Source organism: Crocodylus porosus, unplaced genomic scaffold (genome assembly GCF_001723895.1).
Source record: "Crocodylus porosus isolate Cpor-Errol unplaced genomic scaffold, CroPor_comp1, whole genome shotgun sequence".
Taxonomy (NCBI): Eukaryota; Metazoa; Chordata; order Crocodylia; family Crocodylidae; genus Crocodylus; species Crocodylus porosus.
In genome coordinates this window covers 105,664,982-105,679,737 of record NW_017728947.1, presented here as the reverse complement: position 1 = coordinate 105,679,737, position 14,756 = coordinate 105,664,982, and the positions used below count along the sequence as shown (strand labels likewise).

The 14,756-nt window shown below is 42.2% G+C and overlaps 1 protein-coding gene across 4 annotated transcripts in view; it reads right to left on the bottom strand.

Moving 5' to 3' along the window:
- PPP2R5E (protein phosphatase 2 regulatory subunit B'epsilon) overlaps positions 1-14,756 on the bottom strand; it is a 103,639-nt gene that overhangs the window by 7,480 nt on the left and 81,403 nt on the right. For all 4 annotated transcript variants that reach the window (XM_019550845.1, XM_019550848.1, XM_019550847.1 and 1 more), the window contains exons 6-12: positions 8,775-8,905; positions 8,632-8,691; positions 6,858-6,966; positions 5,862-5,915; positions 5,721-5,771; positions 2,742-2,861; positions 1,023-1,150 (exon numbers count right to left, since the gene is read on the bottom strand). In XM_019550845.1, coding sequence (XP_019406390.1) covers positions 1,023-1,150; positions 2,742-2,861; positions 5,721-5,771; positions 5,862-5,915; positions 6,858-6,966; positions 8,632-8,691; positions 8,775-8,905 — 653 coding nt within the window. The remainder of the gene's footprint in view (positions 1-1,022; positions 1,151-2,741; positions 2,862-5,720; positions 5,772-5,861; positions 5,916-6,857; positions 6,967-8,631; positions 8,692-8,774; positions 8,906-14,756) is intronic.

Here is a 14,756-nt window from a genome sequence, read left to right as displayed (position 1 = left end):
CACCCACACAGGAGACTATATTTTGGTGTGTATCACTCCCACAATGCACTGCATGCAGCAGCTGGCTGTAGGCTACCACCACATCGATTGCGTAAGAGTGAATTTACCTCGCATATAATTAATTTTTGGTATAAAAAGGGTCATCATGTAAGAGCAAATTTGCACATCTAAAACCTGCATAAAGCAAGGGAAACCTGTATTGTACCCACCAAACCCTAAACGTGCTCTGCAAGCCAGGTAGCAAATAGATGAGATGTGTGCGGAACAGTTTCATGAAAACTTTCTATTAACATCCTTATAAAATATAAAACTCGGGTTAACTGAAGAGTTGCATTTTCTTGATCATGTGAAGAGCCAAATATATTCTTAAAATAGTGTGCAGTAGTAGTTTTGAGAGCAGAGAGTTTTCAGAACAATAGTAAATAACCTGGATATCACATAGGGTAATTTAATTTGGATTTATGACATTTGATTACATTTATATAAAAGAAACTGAATCTGGAAAAGTATGTGCATCTTTAGAAGAATGTTGCTGTTGAAGAATACTTGTTATAAGAATTATGTACCTACAACAATTTATTATGACCTAGTGATGTTTCCTGGGTAATTTATGGTCCAATTCAGTGAGCAGGTTTAGGGAATAACTGCATTAACAGAGCATCAGAAATTCTTGGTGCTTGATAGTTTTCCTGGTAAATATCTCATTTCTATTATTTTATAGTTATAATGTATAATAAACACAAGGTTTTAAAAAAGGATAAGGTTACTTGCAGTAGTTGCTGCTATATATTCTATCATAAAAATATCTACTTTGCTTTTGTTACATAAAATTCAGGCTTTTTGCATCCTCCAGATAACTGAACTGCATTTTCTAAGCCAAGGTAAAATTTCACTGGCTTTAACCAAATGGCACCTGCTTTCGCCAGCTCAGAATTTGGCTCTTCATTATTTTCTTTATATGAATTTTTCCAAGTTAAAAAAAAAAAAGATGTTTTAAAAAATGGAAAGGCTCCAAAACTTACGGATTCCAGTGTTCTTTGGAAATCCTATAAAGACTGGAAAACATGATAGGAAGTATAACGTTGGAGTTCTCTTCTATTAAACTCATGATGTATTCATTATTCCAGTAATACAGTGCTCTTTCTGCCACCTTTGAGAAGAATAAACCAATTAAAAAAAATTCAGGGACTGACATAACATGTAATATTTTAAAGTAATAACAAGCCACAAAATATATTATGCCAGAACAAATTAGTGAAAGAGTATTATTTCTGTAATGAAATTGCCATTTTAATACGCTGTATAACTTGAACTAATGTAAGATACAGGGGTGTGTGAAGCAGTCCACATTTGATTCCAACTTCACCTGATTTGAGGGACAGCAATTTGATTAGTTGATTCAGATCGCTGTCCTAATTTTATTTGGCTGAATCTGAAGATTTGATTCTGATTCAGAGAATCTGCGATTTGGCCATAGACACAGCTTTGCTTTTTCTACATACTTCAAGGTACCAGATGGAGCATCCCACAGGAGTGTTGGGGGGGAGGCATGCTGCATGTGCTCGGTGGTGGACAGAGAGGTGGACCAGAACTACTTCTGGTCCACTTTCGGGTCTGCTGCTGAGCATGCGGGGGACCCACCCCCCATGCTCCTGTGGGATGCTCCACCCACCCCACCATCTCAGCATTCATGAGCCACTTCTGGTACCTCGAGGTATGTAGAAAAAACATATAAAGCCGTGTCTACGGCTGTTGAATCTCTCTGTATTGATTCAGAGGGTTCTGATTCAATTCGGAGAGATTAAAGGGTCTCCTGATTCAATTTGGATTCTGACATTTGGCCACCAAATGGGCCAAATCTCCACCAAAGCAAATCAGCGACTGAAGCCTCACACCGCCCTAGTAAGATAGTCTTCCAAGTATATTTAAAATAAGATTAATGTTAAAATTAAGGTACAAACAGTCTGTGTTTGAGTTCCTTGCAAACTTTCACCTAGTTAAGAAAATGATTGACACCTAAATGCAAGACAGACACAGAGCACAATATGGAGTGCTCCAAGCTTTGACTTCCAGAGAAGTCAAAGACAGCCAAGAGTATGGATATGCTCAATAACTGGCATGATCTGGTTCCTCGATCATTTGAGGCAAGATCCTCTCCCCCATTCTAATCCCTCATAACATATAAAGGGGCTGAAACAGGGAAAAGGGGCTCCTGAAGCCTTAGAGCTGCCAGGCAGAATCCACCGGCAAAGAAACTATAGAGGAGAGAGTCAGAAGACTCTTCCAAGAATCCTTCACAAGCCTCAGCACAGACAGTGCACTGGGAACCAAGTCAAAGAGCACAGCACTACAGTGACTGTAAGCAACACTGCCTGCCATAAGGAAGCAGAAAGAGGCCAAGGCAGCTTAATGCAGTCCCTCAGAACGGTCTATGCAAGGGCTCAGTCCTTGGTGGAGCCTATAATCAGGAAAGCACAATTGTGGCTTAAAGCCTCCTTTAAGTGGGTATCAGAGAAAGCCCCATGGGAAAGCCTCTCTCTCCTTCCCCATTTCAAAATCCCAGAGTTGAGGGACTGCTGCTATAGCAGACTTTTACATGGAAAAGTGCAGATACACCAAGAGCAAACGTGTTCCGATCCGCATGGTACAACATCAATTCTTGGCATCCAATGTTGCACGTACATAGGATCTTGGGAAGTATGTAGATAAAAAAAACAAGATAAATTACTGGTCTTCCAGACCTGAAAGTGAGGGCTGGACACACACTTGGCAATTTGTTTAAACAAGGGCTCCTGAATTTTGATGAACTGTGAAGGTTCAATCACGTCCAAGATCTCTTCTAGCTCCCCGAGGAACATGACCTGAAGGTAAAGATAAGTAAATGCATGAAAGGGTCAGGATAAACATACTTTTTAGCTGCTTTGAAAAGGGAAGGACAACTGCTGCTCAGGAGTATGCAGCAGCTGTTACAATCTAACAGTTATTGTGTGACCCCCTAGTGATAAAATTAGCTAAATGGCTCTAACACTGACACTGAAAGAAGCATGGTTAATGACAGAGTGGTCCAGTTACAGATCTGCTAAAGACTCACGCAGCTCCTTTGTCATAGCTTGTATCTAGGGGTCTACCTAAACCATGTTTACCAATTTTGGGGGTTGATTGTGACATGTTCCTAATTCTACAGTCATTTGGTGGCAGCCCCACCCCTTGGCACTGACTGGCAGGGAGGCCTGGGGGGAGGAAGGACAAGAGGGTGGCTGCCACCTTGATGCTGGCTGCACTTGGTGTAGCCATGCCTCTCAGCACGGACTGGCACCTCCCTCTCCTGGCAGCAAGGACTGCTGGCTCCCACTGGGGAGCAAGCATTTCATTTTTATTAAGGGTGGGGGGGTTTCGTAGATTTTGCGGACAATCCTGGATTTTGCTGAAACCGTGAAATCCATGAAACTGAATTAAATAGGTCCCTACTTATATACTTTGATATGGCTATGATTGTTACATTTGCCTACATCCTTACGGTCAGAACTCAACTACTATATCTGAAATAGCTGAGTTTTGAAACGGACCTCAACTCAGGCTCTGAGCTTGCAAGCATAATGGAAGGCAGCTATGCCTTTCATTTATTGATCAAGTCATGTAGTTAAGAGCATAAATCTTAGCATTCCTGTATAATTAAGAGAAAAAGCAGAATTAGAGAACATTTTTTAAGCTGGTACTGTGAAACTAAACAGAATTAAGGAAGGGGTCCTTTTTCTAGTTGGTTAGCACTGCACTTGGATTGATCATTATATTCATACAACTATAGGTAACCCATACAAATTCAGAGACCATATAAAAACACCAAACGTATCCTGTAATCCTGCAAGTACTTCCACTCATGTTTAACTTTATTCAACAAAGCAGTCACATGGAAGTCAACAATACTACTCATGTGTTGAAAGTTCAGTGTCTGAGTGTTGTGAGATTTTAATCTGAAATAGCTGCATTAAAGCTATGAACAATATAAAGCATCATATTCTTTCTTGCGTACAAGCTACTGCTACATTCCACGCTTTGAAAACTCTTTACTAATATCAGGGCTAGGCAACCTATGGCCCGCAGACTGGATCCAGGCAACAGGAGATCGGGAATTGGCAGCATGTACCCGGCACTGGCAGCAGTGTCCCCAGGGTCCTTGTACCTGCCATGTTCGTGTCAGGATTTTTCCTGTTACAGAGGCAGCAAGACCAGGGTCTGATTGCCAGGGGGTAAAGGGCTGAAGTGCATGGCAGGGGCTGGGTTTTGAGCAGCAGCCTAAAGTGGCAAAAAGGTTGCCAATTCCTGTTTTACATGTATGCAATGCCACTGTTTGACAGCAAAAGTCTAAGCAGGTATTGGAACAACTTTGGGATTCAGCATCCGTCTACAAAGCATAATGCAGGACCATGCAGAGAGACCAGAGCTGTCGCTGAAAGAGCTTGCATACATTAGTACAGCACTCTTCCCCCCACCCTGCTCAATAACTTCTCTGTAGGGCTGTTTAGTCCTGTATATACTCCTTCCTGCATCTGAGCTGGCTTCTTCAAAGCTAGCTCAAGTATTTCTATATGGCACTGCATTGTGCCATGTAGGTCTATCCTTCACAAACTTGTTTGATCTCCATATATCTGTGAAGTTTCCAAGAATATGTGCAGCAGTAACAGATGTCAAGGGGAAAGTGGCCAAAAGTCTCTGGGGAAAGACAAGATTTAACCCCAGTTGAGGCTAAAAGCCTTGATCTGCAAGATGCTCTGCACTTCATGCTGACTTCAACTGAAGTTGAAAGTCCTTGCTATCTCACAGGATCAAACCCCAGATGTCTGGTATAAATGAGTGATTAATTCTAAAATCTAAAATCTCTCTCCTGTTATTACTTGTGGATGTGCCTAGTGGTAGATTTACACATAAATACAGTGGGGAGGGATGCTGGCACTGGCTCCCCATCCTAAGCGTCCCAACTACTTGCTCTAAGAAATCTAGATGTCATACTAGTATATCCCAGCTGAAATCTTTGCCTTGCTGAAGACAATGGCAAAACTCCCATTGATTTCTATGGCTAGAATTTTACCTGTAAAATAAATGACATCTTCAGCTAAACATCTACTGGACCCAACTTTCCAAGAAAACTCTTCCTGTGGTGTCAAAAATTATCATGGTTTAAACCAGGATGTGCAAGAACAAATAATGATAATGTCCATCTGTGTATGTAATTACATGCTTAGCGGATACAAGCATGGTTGCAAATGTAAACTGCCAATAGCCTCTTTAGCCCGCTGCTCTTTAGCTCTGACACTCGCCTCTTAGCTAACTGACACTCATGCTCCTACAATTTTTAAACAGAATTTTTCCATATATGCCCACAAGATTCATTTTTGCTCCTAATATGGAAAAATCACTCCCTCTTGTGGAATAACATTTATATCAACATATGATTTTTATAACAGAGACCACAAGTGGCATTAGCTTGATGGTTCACCTGAACATTTAACATTATCTCAAAAAAAGGGGGTTCAAATACGAGTAATCGTAAGTTTGATGAGTATTAGTTAGACCAATGACCAAGTCCAGTACAGCGCTTAAGAGAACTGTGTGCCATATCCAAAGCCAAAAATCTGGAGGTTGCTCCAAATATCTTCAGTTTTAATCTATGGAATTATCAGGTTCATTTCACAATCACATTTCAGTACAGACACACAACTTACCTCTTTCTGACTGCAGGTTTTTGGCCAGAATTTCATTAAGCCTCTAATGACCTAAATTAAAAAGAAAGCAAATTTTAATTTTAAAACTTTATAATTGGGTACAAGACATTTCAGATATCAAAATACCAAATAAATATTTACCGGTTCTGTGAGTGAAGGATCTTTCTCCAAGAACTGTACTATGCAATATGCCAGCTGTGAAGAAGAGAAAAAAAAATTAGGACATTTTTCTCAAGGAACTCAAAAGAAAATATTCCGTGGTTAAAAGTCCAGAGAAAGTAAAAATGTATTTACATTTAAATAAATATAGCTTATTTAAATGTTATTCCATTTTAACCTGAAGCACAGGGGAATACTCCGTCCAAATTCTAGTTTACAGTAAAGAAACAACAAGCTAGATATTATAACAAACAAAAAGTAAAGAAAGAGCATGTCCAAGTACATTTTGGAACAATTTGAATGTTATGAGTTCCATCTGTACACCAAAAAACCCAGTGTTTTGAAAGGCTCATTGTTCTGTGAATGTTTCTTTTACACTTTTGGCAGCATAGCATCATGACAACTCACATGAGATGACCTACTACAGCCAAAATCTGGCTTAATAGGTTAAGCAAACAAAGCTGTATCAGCATTAAAATGAAGAGGGCACTTCCTGGCACCAGGGAGTAGGAAGATGGGCATTGCTTCTAGAGGACAGGCCTAAAAAAAAGGAGGTGGCAGCTAAATGCACCAAAGGGAGATTTTGAGCCTGAACAAAGAATGAATGTGATAGGTCTTCTGCTACTGAAACAGGCTCCAAAGAGAGTGCAAAGATCAGGACAGGTTTAGAACAGAAGTGCAGAGAAGAAGAGAGTGTAAAGAAGTACCTAGTTAGAGAGAGAGAAAGACTGGGGATTGGGGAAGAGATTCTGAATAGTTTCAGAGCTAAAATATTTGACATGTTTTACTAAGGGTGGTGTGAAACCTATGTTTTTTAACAAACCCCCAGCTACTGAAATAGGACATGCTTATTTGTAAAATATTTCTTCCTTTAAAAACTTTTCCCTCCTATTTAGACTTTAAGCAATGGATTTCCAAAAGCAAACCAAGAGCACTTTCTTGTTCTAAACAAGCAAAAAATAGCTTTGTAATTTCTACCTGCGCATGGAAGAGCGATAAACTCCTGACAGTATGTAAAGGAATCAGCACCTTCACCAGAAACTGTTTGTGCTCTGCCTTCAGAGGTAAAGCAAAACCATTGATAATACTAGAAAAAAGAAGAAGAAAAACATTTTAGTGGCATCAAAGAAAATTTACAGGCACTCTTGACAAGAGCTTTCTAAATCAACGGCTGCACCGAAGCTGGACCACCCTTCTCTCCACAGTCCCCACACCCCCTGCCACCAGCTGGCAACCGTCAGCAGCAGGTTGGGGGGGGGTGATGGAGCCCCCCCTACATGCTCTCCCCCTCTAGCCACCCCTGCTCGGTTCTTAGGGGGAGGTAGCTGCACAGCAGGGAGGGACTCCTATCCCTCCCCCCGCCCCCCACTGTGAGCGTTTTAACAGCAACAGAGGCTGTTACACCTGTTGGGGCTGGAGGGGGAGGGAACAGAGCCCCCCCCCACCCAACTTGTGAGCCCAGCAAGGGTACCGCTTGCTGGGGTCTTGAGGGGAACCAGGCTGGGCCCATGAGATGGGGGAGCTTTGTTTCTCCCCCACCCCACACCAGTTCCAGGTGCATCAGCCTCTGCCACTGTCAAGATGCTCACCCCTGCTGGGGCTTTAGGGGGAGTCAGGCCAGGCCTGCATGGCAGGGGGTGCTCCCTTCCCACTCCTGCCTTCCCATGCAAACATCTTGACAGCAGCAGAGGCTGCCATAACCAGAACTGGGGAGGGAGGGGGGAGGAAAACTGATCCCTCCCCCCACCCCACCTGGCCCAGCTCCCCCCAGCATCCTAGCAGGCTGCACAGCACAGTGGGTAGAAGGTAGCCAGGAGCTGGACTTGGAGCCCCATGCACTGTAGCCAATGCATCGAATACACACTGTTGAGCTGTCCAGCTACAGGTTCCCCCTGCCTGGCTGGGCACCTGCTGCCCAGCATGCATGCCCATGGCATCCGTACGTTACCTGCTCCCTGGAGCAGCACAGGAGGAGGAGGTGGGGGGGAGCCAGGCAGTACCTGGGCAGCTGTTGCAGCACTCCCCCAGGAAGCTGTGCGTGCTGGCTAGAACTAGGGCCAGGGTGGTGGTGTCTGATGGGTGCTGGGTAGATGCAGTTGGAAGCATGGGGAGGACTGTCCCACACAGGCTTGGCCCCATGCAGTGCACCACAAGGGGCAGCTGCAGACCAGATGCAACCAATTGGCAGGCACCCGTCCGCAGGCTGGATCCAATCAACTGGCAGGTTAAATCTCGCCTGCATTTTGCCCAACCCTGTGTCAGACCCTCATACGTGCTCAATATGCATACAATTAAAATGTCTGAGATGCAGTCTGCCCCACAGTCCTGGCTATGCAGCATTTAAGCTCTTACATGAGAATAACTCTATGAGCAATTGTACAGCACTGTGCTCAACAGATATAACTTTGCCTCTTTGCTAACTGACCACAACTGTACTTATCCAAGACATAAATCTAACATGTTAATAACTGCTTAGCTTGCTCAAACAAAACCTGCAAATATACAAGGCAGAACAAAAGGCACAGCTTGCAATGCAAGGAAAAGAGCCTTTCTGTAACACATGTGCAATTATAGTCTCTTTGCAAAGAAGCTTTCAAGATCTTAAATGTGTGCTTGAAGTTAGGAATGGGCATAAACCTTTTTTCCGGCTCAGAGCTTAATGTAACATTTTCATTGCCAGGTCTCTCTCACGCTAACTGACATTTTCAGAATGAATGTCTGATGCAAGTTAGGAATAAAAAGGTTTATTTACCTTCCTAAAATTTCCAGCAGTTCAGCTACACCATTGAAATGTTCAGTTTCATAAACAAACCTATGGGGAAAAAAGCATATTTAATACATATTTAGTCTTTTAAAACATCTACCAGCCAACAGCTGTCTTCTCCCAGCACTTACCGTAGAAAAATATTGTTTATCTGTTTTCGGATAAATGCTCTAAGACCAAGAAATTTGCCATAAATTCTGTGTAAGACTGTTTTCAGGTAGTCTCGCTCTCGGGGGTCTTCACTGTCAAACAGTTCCAAAAGCTTTTGTCAAAACAGAAAAGAATAAATTTAGAGTTGGACAACTAACAACAGATAGTGAATTAGCTTGATTTTTAATGTGCCCTTCTGCTTACATGCCATTAGATACAGGTCCTGGATGTGCCCACATAGCTGCAATATATGTGGTGCCTTTTTCTACGTAGTGGGCTATAGAGACATGATACGCAACCTCTAGCATGCACCCAAGTGCGTCACGAGCGCTATGATCATTGTCATCTCTGCCAAGACTACTTCAAACATTAGAAACCTTCAGAAGCAGATGTCATCTTATTAGTTTACTTGTCACCCATGCTTAGCAGTCATTCTTCTTAAAACAGAGTTATAACTTATATTAAACAAATGAAAATGAAAAGTAAAGTAAGAAAACTTTTGACAGGAACACAATCTTAAAAAGAGGTTAATGAGCACTGGAAGAAGTCAGTCTGCTAATCCATTATCCCTTGGGTCTGCAGATACTAGAAATTATGGTTCCCTCTTAATCTGTCCCCACCTTTCTAACGTAAGTGTAGTTTAGCCATTGCTGATAATTCACCTAAAGAGCTCAGACTGCTTTTTAGGGCTTGTATGACTTGCATAACAGAAAGACTTGTGAGCTCCCATGAACACGAGAGATGTGGTGGCTAGATCTGCTACCTGAAGGGTATCCCAAGGTAGAGAGGTCAAAGGACAGAGGTCAAATTAATAACCAAAATCCTCCAGATCAGGGAATGGGCATTGTTATCCCACAACATAAACTTCAATTGTTAAGGAATGAAATAAACCCTGGAAAAAAAAGGAGTGAACACTGCCATTTCAGATGAGGGAGACGCATTCAGTCAACTATGCAAATACCAGCCAATGAATCTCATACACGTGGTATGAAATGTATCCTGGAACATTTGTACGTAACGTCACCACTGTCAAACCTTTAAAACAAATTAAAGTATTTATCAGTGACTCCACTTCCTCCTGAGCAGTTGACCCAAACTGGTGATTCTCCAGAATGATGAAAAACAAAACAAGCAAACAAGACTTAACTGGAAAATATGAATGCTAATGTACCAACACAGCCTTGCCTAGTTAATGATCAGATTCCTTAAATGGAGACAGGCATATGCTGTACCCATATATAATGCATGATTTTTAAATGACTCACAGTTTATAAAAACTACCAGCTCTCAGGCTTTTTTCCCCTATTTTTCCCCATTTCAAAGCACATAATACTTTTAATGGATGAATGATTTTGAAGTCTATGTTGAAGAAACTAGTATATAAAAAAAGAGTTGTTAACACTGTTCTCCCAAAGAGCTTTCCTTCCTCTTGTCTGCTGTCACATCTCCCATATCTGTAGCACCCATCCCCAAGGCTGTTTACAGCTTTTGTGCATAATTTATTTTATTTCAATTTCACAGCGGTTGCACTTAAAAACTTGACATTCGAAAGGTTTGCCAACTGATTCTGGGGCTTACTATGGAATATATACCAGTATTATTCATGAATTTTGTGAACAGGACATCTTTGGAGTACACGTGTGGTGTTCATCTTTGTTGGGACCTTATTTTTCTTATCTGTCTCTAAAATATCATTTGAAAAAAGGTGATGCCATAACAATAAATAGGTACACATGTAGACAAGTTACAGACTGTCTATTGTTAGCAATGGGAAAACAAAATAACAATGGAATATTTATACCAGTGATTTTCAATCTTTTCAGAACTGAAGCACTCCTCGTCAGACTTGAGGTACCCCTTGATGGCTTTTGTGAGTTGAGCAATGCCCTATTTCAAAAACTAATTTATTTATTACAGCACTTGCCTGCTTGCAGAGAGGCCAGGCAGCAGAGACAGGGCAGCAGTCAAGCAGGGACTGCCTGAGCCTGCATTTATCTTCCCACACTTCAGAGCACCCTTCCAAAGATCTTGGGGCACCCTGGGTGAGAGTCACTGACTTATACTCTGTAAAATAGTAACCTAATGAAGAGTTTCTTAAACTATAAGTGGGCATCTGCCAATCACAAAAGTTTACAGGCACTTTCAAAGACCTCTAAGAAAGGAAAAGAGGAACTACTGTTTAAAAATCATACTTTCTATGCAGTAAAGAGATCTATTAATTAACTTGATTTAGGGCATGTTCTCATACACTCCCACAGGGGAAAAAAAGAGCATAAAGAATCACTGTGTCACCACTGACAAAAAAAGATGTTGAGTTCTGATTTCAGGAATGTTACATTCTTGTTTTTCTCAAAGATGCCTTTTTAAAAATTATGACAACAATTTGAAGTCGCTTACACCTGCTGTGAGGCTACAATACAACATTTAGGAGCTCTGTCAAAACAAAGGAGGATAAGCAAGAGAGTAAGGGAGTGAAAATAAATGCGTGTCAATCTGATAATCCAGAGCACTTTTCAGAATCCATTAATTTAAGTAGTTAATTAAATCTTGTCAGTCACCACTTCAATTAAGGATTTAATAGTTAACATACAAAGAGTAATCATACAATCTTAAAAAATGAGGATGGGGAGGGTCTTCAGGAGGTCACATCTAGTCCAACCCCCTGCTCAAAGCAGGACCAGCCCCAACCAGATCATGCTAGCCAGGGCTTTGTCTACCCGGGTCTTAAAAACCTCCAAAGACAGAGACTCCACCACACCTCTGGATAACCTGTTCCAGTGTTTTACTACCCTCCTAGTGAGAAAGTTTTTCCTAATATCTAACTTCAATGCCCCTTCCTTCAACTGGAGACCATTGCTCCTTGTTCTGTCATCTGCCACCACTGAGCAGAGTCCAGCTCCATCCTCCTTCGAACCCTGCTTCAGGTAGTTGAAGGCTGCTATTAAATCCCCCCTCACTCTTCTTTTCTGCAGACTAAATAAGCCTAGATCCCTTAGCTTGTCCTCAAAAGTCATGTCCCCCAACCACCTCACCATTTTTGTTGCCCTCCACTGGCTTCTCTCCCATTTGTCCACATCCTTTCTTTAGTGGTGGGCCCAAAACTAACACTTTGATATATCCAATTTGTGTTCATGTTTCAACAACAAAACGATTTATTTTTAAGGAAAGGCTAATGATCCCCATCATTTGCATGATTATTCTGATATCCTTATACCAAATATAACCAGTATATGGAATACAAATTACTGAGTAGCAGCCTATAGCAATGCATATGTTTATTGGGATACTTGAATACTTTGCCTCTTAGCAACCACTGCCTACCATTTCAGGGTAGATGTAAACAGTCTTTAAAAATGAACAGCCAAAGTACAATCCAACTGATATATTGGGCTGGCAACATATTTACATATAAAAACACTAGCAAAAAAAAAATCAATTAGTATTTTTTTCATTTGGAAAAGTAATTAATCACTAGGAAGTACTTTATTAAAAAGCTTTTCAAAATTTAAAAGCGAGTTCAACAAGAAAAATTTAAGTCGAAGACTATCATGTTTAAGCTATCAACAACTATATTAATAGGGACTGAACGAGTTGAATTCATTAAATTTTAAATTCCTCTATAGTATAAGTGTTGCATGATCACCTCATAAATCCTCATAAAGGTATGATAAAAGAACTTCTAGTATGGTATTGCTTTAAAAACCTTTTTATTACAAATCTAGGCAGAGCTTGTCATTCTGACAACACATTTACTTTAATTAATACTCATTCCATTTAAAAATAAATGGTTACCTAACCAACAAAGCAAGAATAACCTGATTCTCAACACACATCCCTTCATACATTTTTCAAATGATCATCATTCCTAGCCTTAAAACTCCCTCTCTTAATGGTTACCTGGTTCATTTGACAAACCATACTAGTCCATTTAGCAGACAATGATGGGTGATTGGGTTTTTAAAAAGGCCTTCTTCCTTTAGATCCGCTAACCTCGCCTAGTGTCCTATTATGAAACTGTGACGGGGCAAGAGACTGGGCTGCTGTTGTGGTGCTGCAAGCTTTCCATCTATGGGTAGCGAGCGTGGCAGCAGCAGCACAGGGTCCCTGGGGACTGCCATTCTGGTGCCCCCTCTAATTTGGTGTGCAGGACTTCCCCCCCCTTCCCTGATTATGCTACTGGTTTGAGGCAGTCCAGGTGAAGCCTAACAAATGTAAGGAGGTCCCTTTGGCAGGATGAGCATGAAACAGAGAGACTCACTCCATCTGCACAGTAGTCCAGAGGGGCACTCGTAAGAGCTAACTTGGAGGAGGGGGAAAAAAGCAAAGCTCTACTTCCTCCTCTGAAAACTTATGTTCCTACGAAGCAAATGTTACAGCTTTGTGTTATGCAGAAAGTAAAGTAAGCCTGGCCTCCTATAACTCCAGCACACCCTCCTCCTGCATGTAGCTCTTCCTACAGAAGTTCCCTCCTAGCTGGCTGAGAGACTTAGGAACTTTCCCTGGTGCAAGAGCAAAGTGGACTGCAGTTGCCACGTACAAAGTCATTCCAGCCTCTGCTTAGGTCTGTCCTCTGTGTTTCCACGTAAGTCTAGAGAGGGAAAGAACAATACAAAGCAGAACAAGCCTGCAGCTGGAAGCTGCAGGAAGGAGGCAAAGGAGTTTCAAGCCATGTTCCCTTTCCTGCAAGAAATGCCCTTTTTCAGCCCAGTAACGCATTGTTCTAGAGCGGTGGCTCCCAACCTCAGGGAGCAACCCAAAACCGGGGTCGCAGGGGGTCCGCCCCTTGCTCTGCCCATCCCACCTGCGGGGGTCTCCTGGCCCATGCTCTGTGCAGCTCTCACTGCCGCTACCCCTGTAATCCTGGCCCAGCCAGTGAGCCGGTGGTGGGGGTTGTGACCAAGATTTAGGGTTGCAGCAAAAAAAGGTTGAGAGCCACTGTTTTAGAGCTCTGTTAAGGCCTGGAAGAAAGTGAGCCCATCAGAAAAGCAGCACCGGTCACAGCTGCGGCTGGGGATGAAGCAGAGCACACGGGGGAGCCAGCCTACACACCAAAGAGGAGGTACAAGACTCCAGACTGACTACTGATCTGCATAATGAACAGACAAGGCCTTCCCCGTTTAGCTCTGCAAAGGAGCTTGAACTTTACGTGGCCTTCTGATTTACTTCCTCCCTCACCACTACAGCACCACTGTTTTCAGAACACTTCTGGGAGTTGGACTGTTAATCAACTTCTACCCCGCCTGCTCGCAAATAGCTATTGAGATAAAGTGGGGAGTACTTACAATGTTGAGAGAGATAATTTAACAATTTTTTAAGCCAGAGTTGGAGCTTAGCCAGATAGACTGTCACTGATTAACAGTATGTTTAAATCCACACTGCATGACTTTTTTTTTTTTTTGCAACTGCTATAGTCACAGCTGAGTTATATAACCGCTAAGTCAAACTTTTTTTTAAGGCACTTCAGAAATGGAGACAATACAAACATTAGCCCTATCTGGTTATTTTTCTGGCATGAAAAGCTTTTCTTATTACCCAATTACCTTTTATGATGATGGAGGAGCTAAACATTTACACATTCCACTTCCACAAAAAGTGTTACTAGGAATAAAGTGCTGTTTGTGATACTAAGTACTGTCAGCATGCTTTTGACAGAAAAACATACTTTCGTAGTTTCTAGGGTCGGAAGGGACCTGAGCAGATCATCTAGTCTGACCCCTGCCATGGCAGGAAAGAGTACTGGGGTCAAATGACCCCAGCAAGGTTTACATCCAGCCTCCTCCTAAAGACCCCCAGGGTAGGAGCCAGCACCACTCCTCTTGGAAGTTGGTTCCAGATCCTAGCCGCCCTGACCGTGAAGTCGCGCCTCCTGATATCTAGTCTGAATCTACCCTCTGCCAGCTTGTGACTGTTATTCCTGGTAGTGCTCGGGGGAACAGGGACTCCCCCAGTGCCTGCTGATCCCC